This window comes from Macrobrachium rosenbergii, chromosome 55 (assembly GCF_040412425.1).
Source record: "Macrobrachium rosenbergii isolate ZJJX-2024 chromosome 55, ASM4041242v1, whole genome shotgun sequence".
Taxonomy (NCBI): domain Eukaryota; kingdom Metazoa; phylum Arthropoda; class Malacostraca; order Decapoda; family Palaemonidae; genus Macrobrachium; species Macrobrachium rosenbergii.
Window position 1 is genome coordinate 33,922,878 of NC_089795.1, and position 22,390 is coordinate 33,945,267.

The 22,390-nt window shown below is 38.6% G+C and overlaps 1 protein-coding gene across 1 annotated transcript in view; it reads left to right on the forward strand.

The window, feature by feature from the left end:
* Window positions 1-22,390, forward strand: part of LOC136835956 (cyclin-dependent kinase 6-like) — a 541,856-nt gene that overhangs the window by 55,228 nt on the left and 464,238 nt on the right. The window contains exon 2 of the mRNA XM_067099858.1: window positions 5,129-5,201. Coding sequence (XP_066955959.1) covers window positions 5,139-5,201 — 63 coding nt within the window. The 5' untranslated portion in view covers window positions 5,129-5,138. The remainder of the gene's footprint in view (window positions 1-5,128; window positions 5,202-22,390) is intronic.

Sequence of the window (22,390 nt, forward strand, 5' to 3'; positions counted from 1 at the left end):
CGTCGGCCTCTTATTAAAGGGCTGTCCGGGAGAAGAGACGGCTGGTGGTTTACTGCCACATTGCTCCTAAGCATGCCCGATCTTTTTACAGAACCCGCCACGACGGGCTTCTGTGATTGCCCATTCTTCGGAGGGGCACCTGATAGGTAAAAATTTGGCGTAATTTTGCGCTGCAGCGAGCTCTCCCAGGGGTGATGGGTGTCCCAGATCCGCTTATTCGGCAGCAATCATTTTAAGGTGGGGGCTCCTTCGCGATGTGCGTGGAATCTGGCGGGGGTGTAGAGTAGGGGAGTTCTCTATTTGTATTTGTTCCACATTCATGATATTGACGTGGGGTCGTAACCCCCAGTGGCCTCGAACCATTTTTGGCACTGTCAAGAATACCAAGGCACGGACTTGTAGGCCCAGTCTGCCCAGGTTTGATTGGCCTCCTTCACTGGCCTCCGCGCCAGCCCTCCAGCGTTCAGGGGTTATCTCTTGCGCCTTGGCAATAGTCTGGCGGGTGCTCACCGCCAGTTCCTGCTCCTTTTCGGGAGGGCCCTCTGTATGCAATCAGGCCTTCCTCCTAAAATCGTTGCACCAGGAGAGTTCGGCTGCACTCAGGGGCAGGCTTTAACACTGTCTAGGGGCTGATCGAAGCCACACCTCGGGCTTAGGCCTCCGTCCACTTTGGCATACTGGCGATAGCCTGGCTGAAGCACTCATTCCCTGGGGGGCAGGTGGAGGCGAAGGGCCACTTGTTGCAGCATTGCGATTTCATGGGCTATAAACGCTGCTTGTCCTTTCTTCCCTCTCGGCTTCTTCTGTTTCTCTGGCTAGTCTTTCTGCCTCACGTTCTTGTCTCTCTTTCCTCCGTCTCTCCTCCAGCCTCTCTGCCTCCCTTCCTGTCTCTCTGCTTCTTTTAATCATATGGCGGCATCTCTCGTCTCCTGAGCCTGTCTTTCTGCCTGTATGGCATCCATCCCTCCCCCTGTACCCAGTCTCTAGGTTCTCTCCCGGAAAGGCCGAGTTCCTTCCCTGATAGACATCGAAGAACTTGAAATCTCGCTCTGCTGAGACCGTGTCGACATTTTGCAGGCGGGAGAGGGCGCTAGTAACACACAGACTTAATTTCCCAGACTGTGGGAATCTTGGACCCCTTCCCAATTCGTATGATTGGTCTCCAGATTTATATTTCAATTTGGCTGATTGGGGACGATGAATTTAGGAATGATTGGTCTCCTATGTACCGACGAAGCGGGCTGATTACAAGACGATAATTAGGCGATGATTGGTCTCGATTTACCAACTGAGCGCTGATTAAATGGCAAATGATTGGTCCCGAATTACCGACGAAGCGGGCTGATTGGGACGATGAATTATAATGATTGGTCTCCTTTTACCGACGGAGCGGGCTGATTGGGGACGATGAATTAGCAATGATTGGTCTCCCAGTTTTACCGACGAAATGGTATTTCTGATTGGGGACGATGAAAACTTAGCAATGATTGGTCTCCGTTTTATCGACGAAGCGGGCTGATTGGGGACGATGAATTAGCGATGATTGGTCTCCCGATTTACCTCGGAGCGGGCTGATTGGGGACGATGAATTAGCAATGATTGGTCTCCCGGTTTACCGGCCGAAGCGGGCTGATTTGGGGACGATGAATTAACAATGATTGGTCTCCTATTTACCGACAAGCGGGCTGATTATCGGACGATGAATTTAGCAATGATTGGTCTCCTTTTATTAATTAAAATTATATGATTGGGGACGATGAATTAGCGATGATTGGTCTCGATTTACCGACAAAATGGGCTGATTGGGGACGATAAGTTAGTAATTATTGGTCTCCGATTTACCGACGGAGCGGCTGATTGGGACGATGAATAGCAATGATTGGTCTCCCGATTTACCGACGAAGCGGGCTGATTGGGGACGATGAATTAGCAAATTGGTCTCGATTTACCGACGGAGCGGGCTGATTGGGGACGATGAATTAGCAATGATTGGTCTCCCGATTTACCGATCGAAGCGGGCTGATTGGGGACGATGAATTAGCAATGATTGGTCTCCTATGTACCGAAACGAAGCGGGCTGATTGGGGACGATGAATTAGCGATGATTGGTCTGATTTTACCGACGAAGCGGGCTGATTGGGACGATGAGTTAGCACTTTTGGTCTCCCATTTAACGACAAACGGGCTGACTTGGGGACAAGACAGGGAATGTATTGGTCTCACCCTGATTACCGACAAAAACGGGCTTACTTTGGGGACTGGATTGGGATATATATTTAGGTCTCCGAATTACCGACGAAACGGGCTCAAAGGGGACTGAATGGAAAATGAATTGGTCTCACCAACGGACCGACGACACGGATTTATTGGGGACAAGAATAGAATATAGGCGCCCGGGAATTTCCGCACAAACGACGTCTGATCAGCGAGGGCGCTAGTTTTAATGACTTATGGGAGAAGTGTTATTCTCAAGGACAATTAGGTGGGGGGGCCATCCCACAATCACAACAGATAGGCAACACACGCAGCCGTAGTAAAAGCACAAAAAACAAAACCACAAAAAAAACAGAACAATACAGAACATATAATGTCAGACCCCAACAATGCAAAACAATTTGGTAGAGCGAAGCAAATCAAACAAACAAATGTTTTCCTAACTGGAACCATGGAATGGACGGTCAAGGCCGTCTGCGCCAAATGAATGAACGACGTAAACACGGTTGTTGACCCTTTTCGTCCTGGGCGTATAATATATCGCTTTTCGCTCCTATTTCTAAAACGAGAGAGAGAGGGTAAAAATGCGTCAGCAATGCTAATCTGACTTTCGAACACGTGGTTGACGTCGAGATCTCGCGCCTATATCTAATGATTCGGTTTCGAAATCACTCGTTTCTACAGGAGGAATATGCGCACTATTCCTTTAATGATTTATCACCTGTATAACCTAATTGAATGGCATGCCGCGTGCAAAGGCTTCCAAAGCTAAGTTTTCGGCGATTCTCTCTCGTTTTCCTCGGACATGCGCCCTACTATAAAAAAATTCCTAGGACTAGTCACGTTTTCAGCGTCCTACGCTAAATAAACACAGTTTACTTGTACGCAGAATTTCCTTGGCCTGTTGCGCTGGCTTTTCAAAGGTTCGTAATCTGTCTCGTATCCAGCTTAGCTGAGCTAATTGCTGATTTCACAAATTGCAACACAAACAACAAAGGGAAGAGGGGGGATGCAATCATTACGAGAATCACTGGGGCAGGTCGCCATTTTTATATGTTTCCTGGTGCAGGTGGATCTTATGACTCCACAATTATTACTTTACTCGAAAATGGCCTTGTAAGATACCCAGGACATATAAAACACAAACAAAAAAAAGAAGTACACGGAGCGGAGGGCTCTTCACTAGGGGAAGTGCGTGAAACACGTGGATATAAAAATAGTTATATTTGATAGCACACAAGGTCAAAAGGAAAATTAACTGAAAATACAGTAAATTACTGCCGTAGAAGTCCTCCCGAAGGGGGGGGGGGAACTTGGGAATGCCAGGAACACGGACCAAGGATAATTCTGCTACAGGCATCTTTCTGAAACGATATTTGGACCCACGTTACACATCTAATGCTGGAATTTGGGGATTGAATTACTCGGGGGTGCACTGAAGGCGCCAAGGACTCCCCGAGGCGTTACTTGTGACTCAGAGGAAAGAAGCTGTGAACACGTGGACCTGGCTTGAACCAAGGGAAATCAGGGAACACAAAGTTATAGGCCCAGAGATTAATAAATGCAACAGGGCTAAGTAATCGTGACTAGCAACTCGTTTTGGGTACATTACCACATTTGTAGGGGCGTAGGGCTGACGACGTCTTCTGCCGAGGCACATGTGTGGAAGCGTGGACAAATGGTAGCCTCCCTCCAAGGTATTTCTTCAAATCGTAGATTGGGGCGGAAAAGGGCGCCTTGGGATGATGAAAAGGCCGCCGTTTAATGTCAGCTCGCGTTTGGGAGACTTGCAATCCCCTTGCAGTCTTCTAAGGCCACGTGGAATGGAACACGGGCACACAGGGCGGCTGGCGATGGGATCCACGTGGCGAGCGGAAGAGGAGGGCAGGGGCAACGGACCGAGACTGGACTTGTTCTCGGCAAACTAGCAACCGCTGCGTGTGAGGGAGAGCTGTCCTGGCCCTGACCTTTTATTGCTTCTGGACAGGGGTAGGGGGCGATGTCCTGACCCAGGTCGCCGACCCGGATATCATAGAAAACGATTTTCTTTCCCTGTACCAAAGAAAACAGTGCAAAGCCAGTTTACTGTCCCAAAACTATTATATTTTCTCTGAGCCCCTATTACCCCGACCTTCAAAGGTTCAAACCAACCCAAAGCAGGGAAGGAGAAGAGTTTCCTAGCGGATTTTTTACGCTACTTTTACAATATATATATATATATATATATATATATATATATATATATATATATATATATATATATATAATATATATATATATATATATATATTATATATATATTATATATATATAATATAATATATTATATAAGTACACAACAGTGGTCATAATTATAACAAAGACAGTAAAGATTATATAATATTTTATGATAGTAATAAAAAAAAAAATATTACAAAACCTATATATATAAGTATAACCAACGTATAGAATAAATATAATATATGTAGCGCATGCGTGGGAAGACATAATCACTTGTTCTGTCATTCACAGCATTATTTCATTATGGTATCTCAGGCCTCGCTATGCTTCTCTACAGCCAAACAGGAAGTGAGCGCCGCCTCTGGCACAGTAGATATCCATGATGGCTCAAAAGATTCTTCAGTGTGTCGTTAATATAGAAATTTACATTAGGGCCCTACTCCCTCTCTCATCTACTCTCTCTCTCTCTCTCTCTCTCTGACACTTCTGTCATTTTTTACTCATTTCTTGTCTCTCTCTCTCTCTCTCTCTCTCACAGGTTTTCTCAGACGTATTTTTACTTAATTTGCTCTCTTTCTCACTCAGGTTTTCTCAGAATTCGTATTATTATTTAATTTTGCTCTGTGGGACAGATGTTGATCATTAATTCCATTATCACTGAATAACTGATTAATGGTACAAAACACTATTCCAGATTCAAAGCGATGACAAGGGATTACACGCTGCATTACGAGAATCACCCGAACTCATTATCACCCAATATACAGGTATGAATTAAATGAAGAGCGTTAGCTGTATTGCTTCATTCTGTTGTATTTTTCACCATTGGCACATCTGTATAAGCCCACATGCCTCGTTTTCGCCTGTGATATAATTTTTACGACCCATAAATATCAAGTTATGAATGAATCCCAGCAAACGTTCTTGAATGATCAAAAGAACTCTGGTTTTTTATTATTTGCTGGGCTACTAAAACCGGTCAAGTGTGCTGAGGGGTTAAAGAATTTTATTTGCGTATTTTCATCCAGAAAACGTATTTATTAATCTACTACATTTTTTACCCGAATTCCCATCTGGTCTAGGTTTCCATATCTTACCCACGTAGGGGTTAGTGCCTTCAGTGCACCTCACGTGGTGCACTGTAGGTATTACTGAAGGGTCTCGGCAGTGTCCCTTCGACCCCTAGCTGCAACCCCTTTCATTCTTTTCACTGTACCCCTGTTCATGTTCTCTTTCTTCCATCAGACTTTCCACCCTCTCTAACAATTGTTTCATAGTGCAACTGCGAGGTTTTCCTCCTGTTACACCTTTCAAACCTTCTTACTGTCAATTTCCCTTTCAGCGCTGAATGACCTTGGGTCCGAGCACTTTGCCTTTGGCCTAAATAACATATTCTGTTCTCTTCTATTCCTATCTTACCTCCTTCTATGAGTTTCTGAACGTTCCTACCAGTCTCCGTCCTGCCACCCCCATAATTACTACTGTTGTAAGTAAACGCTGCTTCATCTGTTCCATTCACATGTCCAGACCATCTCGGTATTTGAAATCTCCGTCTCACTCTCAGTATAAATGTGTTTAATAATTTTTGCTAATATCTTTAAATATATTGTTTACTGATACCCATGAAGACCTTTTTCATGCATGTTGGAGTATGAGACTGTCCACCTCCTTTGGATTAGGAGAAAATGAGTGTTGAACTTTCTTGAGATAACACAGTGTGAGATGCCAAGTAGACATGTTAAGCCTCTTGTTGAGGAACAGCCTTTAAACTATACCTAGATATTTTCCTTGAGCTTATTTCCATTTCATCTTTTCTTCTAGCCAGTCTTAATGTTGAGATGCTTCTTCGTTGCGTAGGACGGATGAACAGAAAGAACGTCTCTCCTTACAATATTTTAGTGCCTTCCTCTCTTCTCTCGAAGTACAGAGAGAAATTTGGTTGCAGCCAAGTTAGAAATAAAAAAAAGCCCTACTGATGTAACCTGGAACATATTGTTTTCTGTCAATTTCTGATTGATAAAAAAAGAATAAAAAAAATTTTTCAGTCAGCTGGAAGATATTTACAGTGATATGAAAAGTTGCAGCCCTGAAATATATTACAAATTGTGACCTGTCATACGGAAACGAACTTGAAGGTAATTAGCCTAGCTCAGTTTTAGTTCTCTCTCTCTCTCTCTCTCTCTCTCTCTCTCTCTCTCTCTCTCTCTCTCTCTCTCTATCAATATAAGAAAGTTTTACTTATTTTCTACGGTCCAGGTGGGCGATAATCTTAAATGATTCTCAACTTTCAAGTAATTTAGGCGCATTTCTGCTAATGTGAAATGTAATATATCATAGTTATTGCAACATCGTAGTAGATCCTAAATCTATGAGGTTGATAATATAAGATCTATTCTCAACATCTGTGATAAATTCGCTTTGTGCTTAAATGTGAAGCGGAATAAGCCATAATTCGCTTTTTCAATATATTGCATATGCATGAGAACTTTCTATGGGTGTGTGCGCCTATCTGACAAGAAGTGTTTTCTTCTCTGATCCAAAGTTATTAATCTTTGGGCATTTCTGAATTTTCTCAATTTCCATAATCTTCGTCAAGTGCGGCCCCTTAGTGCGTTTAAAGTAGACAAACCCCTTGGGACCCTGACCTCCTGTCACCTCTCGGCAGGTCATCAGGGATAAACCTTTCGCTGAGTAAGCCAGATAGAAGCAAGTCATATTTATTTTGTGTAAAAGAGTCGCCATTTTCTGCCTAAAAACTCACAGGCTGTTTATGTTAATGTACAGTATATATGAAGATTTGCGAAATGTTCACAAATTACTGTAATAGAAGTGTGTGCGTGTGCATGAGAGTCGAGACAGCAAGCACTAAATTTTGGAATGTTATTGCACCGTCAAGAAGCAGTACTTTCATTCTACATACCTACACAGGGCCATTCTTGAAAGTGGCCGGATGACGGAAAGTCTAAACATCGAGTTTATCACTTAGACTATATTTTATTCTTGCCCGCACATATACCCTTATATATATATATATATATATAATATATATATTATTGTTGTATATTATATATAATGTATATATATATATATATATATATATACCTATATATACCTATAGTATATTGGCATATATATATATATATCTATATATATCCCCATTATATATATATATATGTATATATATATATTCACCTAGGTGTGTTGTGTATGTAAATCACACATGCGAGTGCGCTGTGGCAGGAAGGTGGTGAAGAAGACCAATAAAGCTTTAAGAGGATGGATAGACTGCGTGCAAGCGCGGTATTAGAAAGGAGGCGCCCCAAGATCTAGGAAGCTAGAGAAAGCTTCCTTGGAGAGGTAAGAGGAAGATATGAGATGAATGGCACACTGTTTGTAGGAGGGCCGAGCACCTGTAGGTGAGCCTCCTGTGAAAATGCATAAAGAGGATAGTAGTGCTGAAGTCTCACGCACTGGAAGTTCGTCTCATGATGCGGCATTTTAAGTGTGACTGTAACGGTGATCGTTGTCTTTTCTTTCCTTGGAAGACACTCCTTGCTAGGGGAGGGTGTTAGCCCTTTTTCTATTGTTTATCATTATTTTTTTGTTTAACTAATGACATAGATGTTCTTTAATTGATTTGATTAGGGGAGCTCAGTTCTGACTTAATAGCCTTGGGGGAATATATATATATATATATATATTTATATATATATATATATATATACATATATATATATTGGATTTTATATATATATATTTGGAAATTTCATCTGAAATTCGTAAATAATTGGTTTTTCCTTTACCCTTAAAAATGCTGTGAAAGTTCACTGAAATTGGTTCAGATTTCTCACAGAGGGACATTTTGAATAGATGAAACGTGTCATTTAGATTACAGTACTGGTTATTGAAAACAGAATATTATAAATTTTCATATGATCCTTCATTGCGGTAAGTTCTGCTTGATTAAATTTATTGTGCGTTTGTATACAGAATTTTGAAGCGTACCACATTAAGTATATCATTCACCAGTAGCACTGGATAGCAGACATAAACGCTGGAAGTCAAAAACTACTCTACAGTTTCTTATTAAAAACCATACCCCGTAGGGGGTGGTGCCGTCAGTGCACCTCACTCTGTGCACTGTAGGCATTACTCAAGGCTCATTGCAGCGTTCCTTCGGTCCCTAGCTGCAACCCATTTCATTCTTTGTACTGTTCCTCCATTCATATTCTCTCTTCCATCTTACTTGCCACCCTCTCCTAACAATTGTTTCATATTGCAACTGCGAGGTTTTCCTCCTGTTGCGCCTTTCAAACCTTTTTACTCTCAATTTCCCCTTTAGCGATGAATGACCTCATAGGTCCCAGTGCTTGGCCTTTGGCCTGAATTCAGTATTCTGTTCTGTTCTATTCTTTTAAAAACCATAAAAACTTTGTTCCTTTTCAATCACATGGCAGCTACCTGTTTCCCTAGACATGACGACAGCAACCATTTGATCCTGCTGAGGCAACTTAGTTTTGCGCTCACCACGAGCACTGCTACTCAGTGGAATCATTCACTCATTTCCTTTTTAACCTTTTATATTCCTCCTCTTCTTGCTTCTTCGTATTCTTTCTCTTTTTCTTCTTCTTCTTCTTCCAAAAATAAAGCTTGATGTAACGTCAGTGTCCGTATGAGGTTGTCAGGTGGTTGTTTGAGAAGGAGATTACTTGGGGATTACATATCCTTTCTATTTCTTAAAGGATCCAGTAGATAGGAGAGGTCGTGGAGCAATCTCTCTCTCTCTCTCTCTCTCTCTCTCTCTCTCTCTCTCTCTCTCTCTCTCTCTCTCTCTCTCTCTCTCCTGTATATATTGTAGTTAATGGGATAGCTTTGTCGTTCTCGTGTGATTATTTTATTAGTAATATTTTGTAATTCAAAGAAAGGTCCTAAGGTGTATTTGAATATTAAATTTAGTGTATTTGTTGCAGTAGCCTTATTCATTAGAGAGAGAGAGAGAGAGAGAGAGAGAAACGACTTCTTAAGCTTTTCGAATCTCAGTGTGACTCATTGTTCCTCATATTTGACCCTTAAAGGTCTTTCTGTTGCTAGTTTCTGAGCATAGATTTTTGAGATGAGGTTGCTAGTCCCATGCAGATGGAGTATGCATTTATTGTGTATCGGAAGCGAATTTTTCCCACATTTTTCATGAGCGGTCACCACGCATCACCAGATACGAAATATCTTTAATTTTTAGGAGAATGAAAATCTGGTGCTACGATTATATTTTCAAAGTTTTGAATCCGTTGATTAGCTTTTTCCGAAGAAAGTGCACATTATGGATGGTAATAAATAAAAAAGAGTAGGTTATCAGTAACCGCCTATATTTTTAATGTTTTCGACATGAAGCAGTTAATTTAACTGACAAAATATTTGTTTTTGTTTTTTCGTGTGAATTCTGATATATTATGTTGCTTTTATTCTTAACATTCTTGTTAACCCTGTCTAGCTGGATCGTTAGCATGGTATTCAGACAGTTCATTACAGCTGCGGTTGAGAAGTTATAAATCTAGAAATATGGTAAATTAGTGTTTTTGTTAAATTACGTTCCCAGAGTATTTTTTATGCTAAATATTTCCTTAATAGCTGCTGTGTGATTAGTTATATATTCCTTCTTGAATACGTGTAGGGAATCATAAATAACGTATAAAAATAAACATTTAAAAACATCACTTAATATAAATTAACTGTTATCCTTCAAGTTTATCGTTGCGTCCACTGATCTTTTGAGTTCCAGAGATATTATCAAGGAAGCACCAAAGCTGTCCTTTTATTTCCTCTCTGTTTTATCTTCTGCCTTCACAATAATTAGGCTACAACCGTTGATTGAATTTGCTTTGTAAACTGGCGTTGCAATGACTGTGGTAATCGACCCCGGAAGTAAGTTTTGCTCTAATTTAATTAAACCAGGGAAGGGGAATCTGGGTAATTCTTTCACAAAACTTTATTAAGTCACGAGGGAAAAAGGAAGATACGGCAGTTAAATGAAAATCCCGTATTTAAAGGACATGAAGAAGATTGATGAAAGTTTAGAGCATTTTATAAGTGCTTGTGCCACTTGTATCTAAAAAAGAATTTTTATTTACAAAAACTGGCCCCCGTAGGCATTACCTGAGGGTCTTTTCAACGTCCCTTCGGCCCCTAGCTGCAACCTCTTTCATTCCTTTTACTGTACCTCGGTTCATATTCTTTCTTCCATCTGACTTTACACCCTCTCCAACAGTTGTTTCAAAGTGCAATGGCGAGGTTTTCCTCCTGTTATACCTTTCAAACCTTCTTACTGTCAATTTCCGTTGCAGCGCTGAATGACCCCGTAAGTCCCAGCGCTTTACCTTTGGCCTAAATTCTATATTCTATTCTACAAAAACGGGCAAAAGTTGGTAATAAGACATCGACAGTGAATTTAATTTACTAAATGGAGTGTTTCAGACACTATTGCTTTCTTGTAATATACCGTAGTTGACTGCTATAAACTGGCATGTATCATATTTGAGTGTGTTACTTTATCATATGGGGACTTAGTATCGAATCATGTCTCTGTAATGTTAAATCCGAATAATATAGTAAAATTTGTCGTCAGTCTGTATTGTAAGCACGCGGGCATATTCATCCTAAACCATTTTCTAACAAACGTAAGAGGTAGGGCCGGCCTTTCTCCATTTCAGTTGGCGACCTTATATGCATGATAGTACTCGGGGGTGGATAGTTTGAAGCAAGGACCTTGACCTGAGGAAGATTCTTCATAATAATGAATAAAACAGAGATGTGGTGTGCCTGGCCAGGCTGGATGCTCACAACCAAAGCGGAAATGGGCACGAAGAGGTCGACGACTCAGTTGCCGGAAGGCTTGGCCAGGGCTTCTGACAGCTGCATAGCGAGCCCTCGCTGGAACGGACTCCCGAATATTCGGTACAACTGCTGGATTCAAAAAGGGTGGGTTGAATCGGGTGGGGTTGTGGGGGAGGGGGAAGGGGTAGGGAGGAGAAGGTTTATCTGATGGGTGCGGCGGTAGTGGAAGCGTTAAAGGGCGACATATTCAGATAAATTTGGAGACTAAAAGCCCTGGGGGATTAGAATGAAATGCGGAGGTCATAAGAACAGGGTAGGAGACGCAGCGGAAAGGAGATTTTGGACGTTTCCGGTTTTGGTTTTTTTTTTTATGACCTGGAGCTGAAGGGTGCAAGGATCTACCTTGCCCTCGGTAGAATATTGCGAGGTGAATATATCACGTTTAAATGTATTTTTTGTCAGTTTGCGTTGTTAATCAACTGGCTTGGTGTTTTATCTGTTTAAAGACAACTTAAATTTGATTGATTGTTCAGTTTGGCTATTCATCCATCAAGAATAAGACTAATTCTTCTTCAGTAGGTCCCCAGTCTCTCTAGTACATCTTGTAGAAATCTAAGTAATCGACAAAGGGGGGTAGTACCATCATTGAACCTCATGCGGTGCACTGTAGGCATTGCTTAAGGTTCTTTGCAGCGTCCCTTCGGCCCCTAGCTGCAACCCCTTTCATTCCTTTTACTGTACCTCCGTTCATATCCTCTTTCTTCCATCATACTTCCACCCTCTTCTAAAAATTGCTTCATAGTGAAACTGCGAGGTTTTCCTCCTGTTGCATCTTTCAAACCTTTTTACTGTCAATTTCCATGTCAGCACTGAATGACCTCATAGGTCCCAGCGCTTGGCCTTTTCGCCAAAATTCTATATTCCTATTCCAGAGTAATCGACAAATAACATAGGATTACGGATGAATTTATCAGATAAAAGCTTAAAGTCTCAAGATGTTAGTTGCATTTCTACGTAGTTCAATTGCATGGATGAGGTTCTGATCCCTCATTAGGAAGCGGTGTACTTCCGTTTGCGGTCAAGTAATAGCTAGAAGCATAAAAAAAAAATTAAAATGTTGGATTTTTTTTTATCATTATACTTATTTTTTCTTATTTTCATGTGAAGGGGTGGAAATACAAATAAGATTAATAATAAAAATTTCAAATATGATTGGCAGTTAAGAAAATTGTTAAAATTCTCAAAGAGGGGAGCTCAAGCCCAGGAATAGAAATCCATACTGCGAAGGCTATATGATTCACCTCTTCACCAAAGATAGTGTCGGAAGTACGTAATACGGGCTTTTAAAGGGCGTAAATAATGTTAGGTATTTCACGTGAAAAAAATTCTTGGCTAACCTACGTCACTAAAATATAGATTGATTTTTTGTTACGGGCTGCCTTAGAGCAAGAGCCCGTGCCAGCACAAGGCTGTTTGGTCTAAGACAACGACGACTTGATTTGCTATTAAGTAACTACATACCAAATGTCCGGTCATGAAAATCGTTCCTATTCCTAATACTAATATTATTTACTGCCCCGTAAGGGGGCAGTACTGTCAGTGCACCTCACGTGGTGCACTTTAGGCATTACTCAAGGTTCTTTGTAGCGTCCCTTCGGTCCCTAGCTGCAACCTCTTTTATTCCTTTTACTGTACCTCCATTCATATTATTTTTCTTCCACCTTGCCATACACCCTCTCCTAACAATTATTTCATAGTGCAACAACTAGGTTTTCCTCCCTTTACGCATTTCAAAACTTTCTACTATCAATTTCCCTCCCAGCGCTGAATGACATCATAGGTCCCAGCGTTTGGCCTTGGGCCTAAACTCTATATTCCACTCCATTCCATTCCTATGTTATTTTAATTAAACCTATAACTCCGCACTTAATTCAGGACCCGAGTTTGAAGTATAATAAACAAATCTCTTATTTGCATTCTTCTTGATTATTGTAAATTTCGATTGGACAGAACAGTTTCAGCAGGTCAGTCATTCAGTCAGTACAGTTTATTAATTATGGAAATGTAGACAGCCTTAAAAAAACGGTTTTACCGTGCACTCCATTTGCAAACAGTTAGAAGAATACCATTCTGTGTATATCATCTACAGAAAGTTATTTTAGAAACACTGTCATCAAATATGCAAATGCTTAATGCATATTTGTCTACGAACTACGCCATAATTTTCACAAGAGAAACGTTGTTATCTTGCTTATCGCTCAAGTGAGGACGCCCGTTTTATTTGTGCGAGCTTCTGGTGCTTAAGATGTTCCAGGGTGATAGTGGGGGTATGAATAAAATTTGTGTTCGTTTAGTCGGGTTTGTTTGTTAATGGAAATGTGTTTTGCCTCCGTGTCTGTTTTGAAATTCCAATACTGTGTGAAAGCTTCCCGTTCGATTTGTTGTAATTTTTACTGACACACACACGCATGCATACATTTTATTATATGCAAATATATATACCGAAAATGAATACATTTTTTCAAACTGAACAATTTGGTACCTTCTCTTAATTTGACTTATGCAGAAGAACATGATAGTTGTCTTTCATTTTTCGATGCAAATGTTCACCGTACTTTAAATGGCTTTAAATACTCAGTTCATAGGAAACCCACAAGTGTAAATTCATACATCCTCTGTTATTTTAATCATAGCAATCAAGTAAAGAAGGCTACTTTTTCTTCCATGTCTTTAAGAGCTTTACTTATCTGCAGCCCTGAATTTCTTTATGAAGAGGTTGAAAATATTTTCAACACAAAATTTAATACCCCAAAATTTTGTTGAATGTTCTTAGCAAACACAAAAAACTTTTTATTCAGTAACTACTAAAGTGGCTTTTAACTATCAAAATGTACTTATTTTACCATGTAGTGATCTCCTACGTAGTCTTGCAAGTTTTTACAAGAATTTTAATATTAAAATGTTGTTTTTAAATTTTCGAACACCTTGAAAAACATACTAATAAGGAATTCTCCCAAAGTTTCTCAGGGCTGCATTTACAGGCTTCCTTGCATCAATTGCAAGTGTTTTTATATAGGACAATCTGGGAAAGAACTGGAGGCAAGAATTAAACAACACAGATATAGTGTGAGAACGGGACAAATGTCGAATGCTTTATTTTTACACATTAATAATTTTAATCATGTGATTCATTGGGAGGGAGCAAAAGTTGTTTTATGATGTAACAATATAACTCGTAGAAATGTTATTGAATCCGCTTTGATTAAATATCACGGTGACTTATTGAATGTAAGCCAGGGTATGTGCAAACTAGACGCATTTGTTGTTAAAGAGATTTGTAAGATTGTTCCTATTCAATCACCTGTAGAGCTGTTCTGTACCTGCTGTACTGGTTTTAACCGGATTTTGAATATTTGTTTCCATTTTTTCAACTTCTTTGTTTACTTTGTTAGATATTCTCGGTGTACCTCGAAAATGTGTTGAAATAACACACGAAAGCGCTTGGTACTCCTTTCTTTTATTTTTTCCTGTGGCCTTAGCTGAATATAGTGCCACACGCTATTTAGTGACATATAAAGACATACACACACACACACACACACACACACACACACATATATATATATATATATATATATATATATATATATATAATATATATATATATATATATATATATATATATATATATATATATATATATATATATATATATATATATATATATATGTGTGTGTGTGTGTGTGTGTGTGTGTGTGTGTGCGCGCGTGTGAAGTTTCACTCAAAACATATACACAGTGTACGTTCGGGCACTTTTAACAAAGGTAGTTCAGACCCTTCTCACAGAGTAGTTGGTCCCATCCACGTTCTAGATAGAATTATCCGGACCGTGGTCCCATCAATGATATCGGACGTAAGTTGACCTCGTTAATCGGTCAGTTATGCGAAAAGGAAGAAAAAGTTAGTAGGTTATTCTCCTCCCGTTCTTTTTCTTCCTCTTTTTCTTCTTCTTCTTCCAAAATGCACGATTATGATTTCGTTTGCCAGAAATGGCTGATTTGTGGCTTTTGCAGTGAAGGAGATAACTGATTTTGATTTTCTTCGGTGCTCGACATTTCATTTTCTTTTTCTTGTTTCTGTTGTTCTTTGTGCGTCTTCACTATTGTAAATTACTGCCTGCTGAATATATTGCAAAAAGTTGTTGATAGTTTGGTATAATACTAAGTAAATATGCAATATTATCGTTATATTAGTTGAAGATATCGCTGCAGGTAGCTCAGAAAGAGAGATGGGTACTACACGTTTTTTTTTCATTTAGAAAACATTTTCCGACGTAGGCATATTACAGTGTGCAGGAACGTTTACATCTTAGAGTGCATTTGCGTATCTGAAATATTAGAGGGAATCAGGGGTATTTAGTAGGGCCGTCTGTTACGTCATTAAATTTGCAGTTAATATTATGTTCCAGATGGGGAGTTGAGTGAATAATAGAGCATATCACCTAGGAATTGCAACAGGTTCTTAAACCTATGTGTTCATTGAGAGATAGTAATTCTTAGAATTTCGTAGGTGCTGTAATGAAATTCTTTTGATGCTCATTTTTGATCGTTTATAAATATAAAAGATGAAAATAATAGCGCTTCCAGTCCTTGGTGGTGGCGCTTGGCTGTAGGTAGTACTTTTGCTTTTAAGGCACCGATGATGGTGATATGAATAAAGATGCATTAATCCAAAATTTTTAAAAGTTGTCAGCATCAGCAATTGATGAATACAAAGTATGGAAATGTTGTGGGAGTTAACTTGGATTTTCGACGCAAGGTAAACTTATTATCCTAAAGAAAATTCGACGCAAGGTAAACTTATTATCCTAAAGAAAAACTCAAAGATTCATTATCACCTTGATTCTACACCACTTAAAAATCAGTATAATCTTCTGTTAATTCTTATGAATCAGATCTGAAACGATTATTGAATGGGTGTTTAAAAGAGGCTTATCAGATGCATGTGATGAATCGTTAGAAGCCGTGTTTTGAACGTGGATTGACAGATATCATTGATTAAGTGCAATTAGATCCGTCGCCAGAGATCTCACGGAGAGCGCAGACGAGCGCAGACTACTTCATGAGTCGTTCATAAGTTTGGTTCCGAGGTTGCTGTAGATATGTTTACTTTAATTTAATAAGGGCTACCTAGTCATCACTTTTTTCCATCTGTTTTAATTATCAATAGGAAGCTATGAAGAACTGTATATAAGAGAGCAATCCCATAATATCGTGAATTTATGGCCACTCAAAAAAATTCCCGTAGGGGGTTAGTGCCGTCAGTGCACCTCATGCGGTACACTGTATGCATTACTTAAGGTTCTTTCAGCGTCCCTTCGGTCCCTAGCTGCAATCCCTTTCATTCCTTTTACTGTGCCTCCTTTCATATTTTCGTTCTTCCATGTTCCTTTCCACCCTCTCCTAACAACCATTCATAATGCAGCTGCGAGGTTTTCTTCCTGTTACACCTTTCAAACCTTTTACTGTCAATTTCCATTTCAGCACTGAATGGTCTCGTAGGTCCCAGTGCTTGACCTTTGGCCTAAATTCTATATTCAATCCAGTTCAATTCAAAACGATAATTATGTTATTGTAGGATTGAGTGTGTCTGTGGAAATAGCTAGTTTTGATAATTTTTTCTTCAATTATCTGATAAGCAGAGAACCTCCCTTGGAAGCTGGAAAGTACTGAAATCCAGAAAATTATTTCAGTGTTGTATAGAGAAACAGAACTATGCACATGTATATTTATCCAGTAACCTCCTCCCAGAGTACTAAAGCGGGGTGGGAACAGGAGAAAAGGTAATTTTCGTGTGCGTTCCAGAGATGTAAAATAATGAAAGTGAAAGAGGGTGCCTTTGGCAACGTTTGAATCTCTCTGGCTGGGTGGTTGCGCTAGATGATTTAAATGCAAAGGTAGGGGACCAATAAAGGGATGGTGTTGTTATTAGATGTGAACTTTTTGAATTAGATGAGAATTCAGATCTAATGGAAATGCGTTCAAGAATGGACTTGATTTAAAAATTGGTCCAAGGTCAAAGACAGCGAGGTGGAAAGAAGAGATATGGATTATATCAGATTTTAGGATAGAATAATCAGGGACTGTTGGTGAGTGTAGATGGTACAGTATGGTTTGGTGTACTGGTCATGAGCTGTCTGAGTAGGTGTATGAGGTGTCTAATGTCCTGGAGGTTACCGTGTCAATTTTGCATGCCTTTTTTTCAAGATTCAGTAGCTATGGATTACTATTAGAGGAAGAGCCCATGCTGGCATAAGGCCAGCTTTATTTTGAACAACAGCAGTCCTTAAAGTATGAATGTGTCAGTGACTGTTGTCTTGATTTGTCTCTCCATCCACCATCTCTTAGGGAAATCCCTTACTGTCAATTTATATATATATATATATATATATATATATATATATATATATATATATATATATATATATTATATATATATATATATATATATATATTATATATATATATATATGTATATATTTATATATATATTATATATATATATATATACATATATATATACACACAACTGTTGGTTTATCTTACATTTGAATAGAATTAGGTTTATCTAAAGTGGTCACTCATTGAACTAAAAACTCATTAACATACGAGAAAGATACGCATGCTAATTTTTTCATAAATGTAATTATATAAGCAATTATTATGCACTTGATGCTTTTTGTTCATACCTCCGTGTGTGTGACTAATAAGTACTACATACGTATCTGGTAAAAGTGACCAGTAGATTCTACGTATATACATACATACATATATATATATATATATATATATATATATATATATATATATATATATATATATATATATATATATATATATATATATATCCAGGAAGTCAAATTTGATACAAGTTATGAACTGAATTTTGTTGGAGATAGCTCTCGTTTTCGTAGAACAGACCGTGTCAAGTATTTATTACCAAAACAAACACGCCCCTGGGCTGATGAATGAGCTATTATTGTTAATGAAGCCGAACTGATGACGTCCCTCCACATGACATTTCCCTTATCAAAGTACAGCGGTTCTCACTGAATGAGATCTCGGGACTGGTTTCCTCAGTTATATTGGGGCACTTCCTGTAGTGCCACGCATGTCAGTCTTTTTATATATATATATTTTTTTTGATTCACTAAATTTTATACATTTTTCTGTATTTCAGATAAGATTTCTTCTTCCATTTTACTTCTCATGTAGATGAATATTTTCTATGTGCTGTATCATTTCCCTTTTAAATAATTATATAGATAATATGTTGACAAGTAATTGAAAAATGTACAGGTATTCATATAATTTATCCGTTTCACATATTCAGTGTTAGTTCATTTCCAGGTTTTTACCAGTGGATATAATTGACACGTCTCTGCTTTATATCAGGTTTTTCATTAACTGTTTATGTTATCAAATCCAGTTTTCGTTCTCTCCCATACTTTCACCATTGGGGTAGCGATACAGAGAAAGCCACCTATCTATGAAATACCTTTCTCTCTTGTTGACCAGAAGGATCTCAGCTGGAGCATTGATAACAAAAGTACGGAGTGACCCTGATACTCTCAGTTTGTATTTCTTTGACTTTGTAACGTGTCCCGAACTTTATGTAAATTGACTTTTATATCCTGACTCAGTACTGTGGAATGCAACGGAAAAGTTTATTTGACATGACCCTTTCACCCTCTGTTCTTTGCCGTTAAACTTCAGTTCACTGTGAACACCCACAACCGGTCCCAACACGAAGGAACTAAGTAGGCTTTTTAAAAGACTAATTCAGGAGCAACTCATACGGTGTACTGTAGGTATTACTTAAGGTTCTTTGCAGCGTCCCTTCGGCCCCTAGCTTCAACTCTTTCATTCCTTTTACTGTTCCTCTGTTCATATTCTCTTTCTTCCATCTCACTCTCCAACCTTTCCTAACAGCTGTTTCATAGGACAACTGCGAGGTTTTCTTCCTGTTTCACGTTTCATAACTTTTGCTCTCAGTTTCCTTTTCAGAGCTGAATGACCTCATAGGTCCCAGCGCTTGGCCTTTGTCCTAAAATTTATAATCCATTCCATTCCGACTAATTCAGGTTAACAGTATTCGTATATTTAAAAGTCAGAGTTATGATTAAGATTGGACAGTCCTTGTTTTTTGGGATGGGAATCAAGGCATCAGCGTTAGATTTGCATCCCGCCACACTAAGAAGAGCAGAAACGTTATTGCGACAAAATTTATCCATGCCTGTCCATGTTCGCCTTCATCTTTGAACTGCCCAGTTAATGTCTTGACAAAAGGAAAAGAAATATTCCATTTTATTCTACAAATTTTTTTCTTTGACGAGAATAACTCAAAGATGCGTGCTTGCTGTACACCGTCCCTATCCCGAAATTCTGATACCTCAAAGATATTAGATATCACAGAACCGTAGATGGGGCTAAATATTAGCTATCACAATGATTTTTCGTCGTTGCTCTTTTACCTCGAGGTAATAAGATTTCCTTTTATGCCGGAAATGTGTAAATCTGCAGGTTAATTTAACCGACGAATATCGGGAAACTGAACTACTAGTAAATGCTTTAATTTAATCCTCAAATCATTGACTTTCCGTATCGTAAAATATTTCAGCCGTTACAAATAATTTCCCTTAATTCTAGATTGTTTTGACTACCATACATACATACATACATACACACCGTCCTAGTTTAGTTTGGAGTTCAAGTTGCAATTAATAATCCACAAATATGCTGATTTTATTATTGATGCTTCATGTACCGCCAAATTACCTTTCATTAACGTGTGTCTTATTTATTGTAACTCATTGGTTCTCTTTAGTGAGTCTGTAACGTAATCCTTAAAAAAGCTGATCAGTGAAATACCAACGACATAACTCACTCAGATTTCTCACTTCCTCAATGGTTGTCGGGCTTCGGCCAGCATGACAAAAACTGCATCGCCTCTCGAATTTATTCAGAACATGACCGAGGATGCGGATGTCAGTAGGTTTTACTTCGATATTTTCCTCTTCAAATGAACTTGACATATGTGCAGTTGTTGGATACATTTTTTTATATATATCTTTTTCCTGACAGAGGGCACCCCCAAGAGTTAAAGCTATTGCTGTCACATCAAGTCATAATCTCGACTTTCGGGAGGTTAGATTTTGCCGCAAATGTTCGTTTGGATATCTTTAAAATTAGAGTACAAATCAGTTTAGAAATATTGCTCGTAAAATAAGAAAGTAAGTGTAATGCAGAGATTTTTTCACTGGCCATGTTTTCTCAGTTTTAACATTTTGTGACTGAATAGTTGACTTTTGAACGGGAGTTTACGCAGATCTAATGAAATGTTGAGAAACAGCAGCGCTGTTCAGTCTTCATGAGACACACACACACACACACACACACACACACTGGACAGGTGATAAGATGGTATCGTGAAGGAGAATAAGATGTCCCTTTCCATATTTTATCACAGATTTTAAAATTCACGTCTCGTAAAAGAGTTTTTAGCTTCTGTCACATTTCCCCAGATAGGCCATATGTAACGACCTTATCTTCTCCTGTTAGAAAATAAAGTTTCTCAGTTTAAGAATAATTTATCGAGAAGTTAAATTCTTAAGAACACCGCATTCGCTGGACTCTGACGTGTATGAAAATCATTTAGCTTACTGCAGACATTTGGTTAATCATTTCCAGGTATTTCCAGGTAAACTTGAAGATCTTTGAGCGGAAAACATTTTGTTCATTTCAGGATCTGTCAGTGAAACCTACCTCCGATGTTTCTTGGCCTTTTCGTTGTAATTGCAAGGATTCACCTCCAGATGTACGAGCATCGTGTCTGGCTGTAATTGCAAGCCTTCGAATAATAGTTCACCGGGGTGCTTATAGGAGGCATGTTACACTCTTTTTCATTTTGTTTTTTATTTCCATTTGGGGTGAAATGCCTATAGATAAAAAATATACTACCAGATATTTTTCGAAAGTTATGCATGGATAACATTCGTCTCTCGTACTGTTTTATATTTAGGTCTAAATGCTTTGATAAAAGACTTCCTGTTCATCCCGGTATACTGGTTCGGGTAAAATGTCTGCCATCCATAGACCTTTATTTAAAACTTTCCCGGTTATACTTCTCGACCCTAGGATACAGAATACTTCGTGCACTGCAAAGCCTCTTTTACAGATTAAAAAGAAATATTCAAATAGTATCCATATCACAGAAAGAAACGTCCATTAATTTCTGGATCTAAGCAAGACATTTTGTTTGAAATTCGTCTGATATACTTTCATTCCATTAAGAAATTATCTGGCGTAGTGATATCTGTTTTATATTTATTAAAATGAACATGCCGAAATGAACTGGAACCAAGAACACCATCAGATTCTATATGCAAAACACACGAATCCTAAAGAATTTAAAGTATTTATCCTGCAAACTTGCATTTTGCGTGAATTTGAATTGCAGCCGAGGGAGTGAAAGCTATTTCTGTTTTTGTGGAAACGCACTCACGCTTGTTCCTTAGGTCAGCCTTATATCTGTGTGGAACAGAAAGATTTACAAAGAAATTTGTGTCTGTGAAGCTTTCAGGTTTTGACTGTTCTGGCCCCCTCCTACGAACACACACACTCACACACACACACACACACACACATACATATATATATATATATATATATATATATATATATATATATATATATATATATATATATATATATATGTATATAAAAGGTATATATATATATATATATATATATATATATATATATATATATATATATATATATATATATATATATAGGAAGGGGGAAATGTAGCACATGCAGTAAAATGAAAAATACTCGAGCGTCCTCTTTAGTTTAATGACTGGGAACTGACTTTGACATTTGAATTCCCATTTATAGCCATTGACTTTTTCTGTGACATCGTTTAGTGCCGTTTTACTTCTTTGCAAAGTCTTTCTATTACAAAGGAACAATAACATGTGAAAAGAATAAAGCTAAAAATCTGTGCGAATGTAAACTAGATTTAAAATTTCCTAGCATACCACTCCTAAAAGGCTTACTGTCTATAA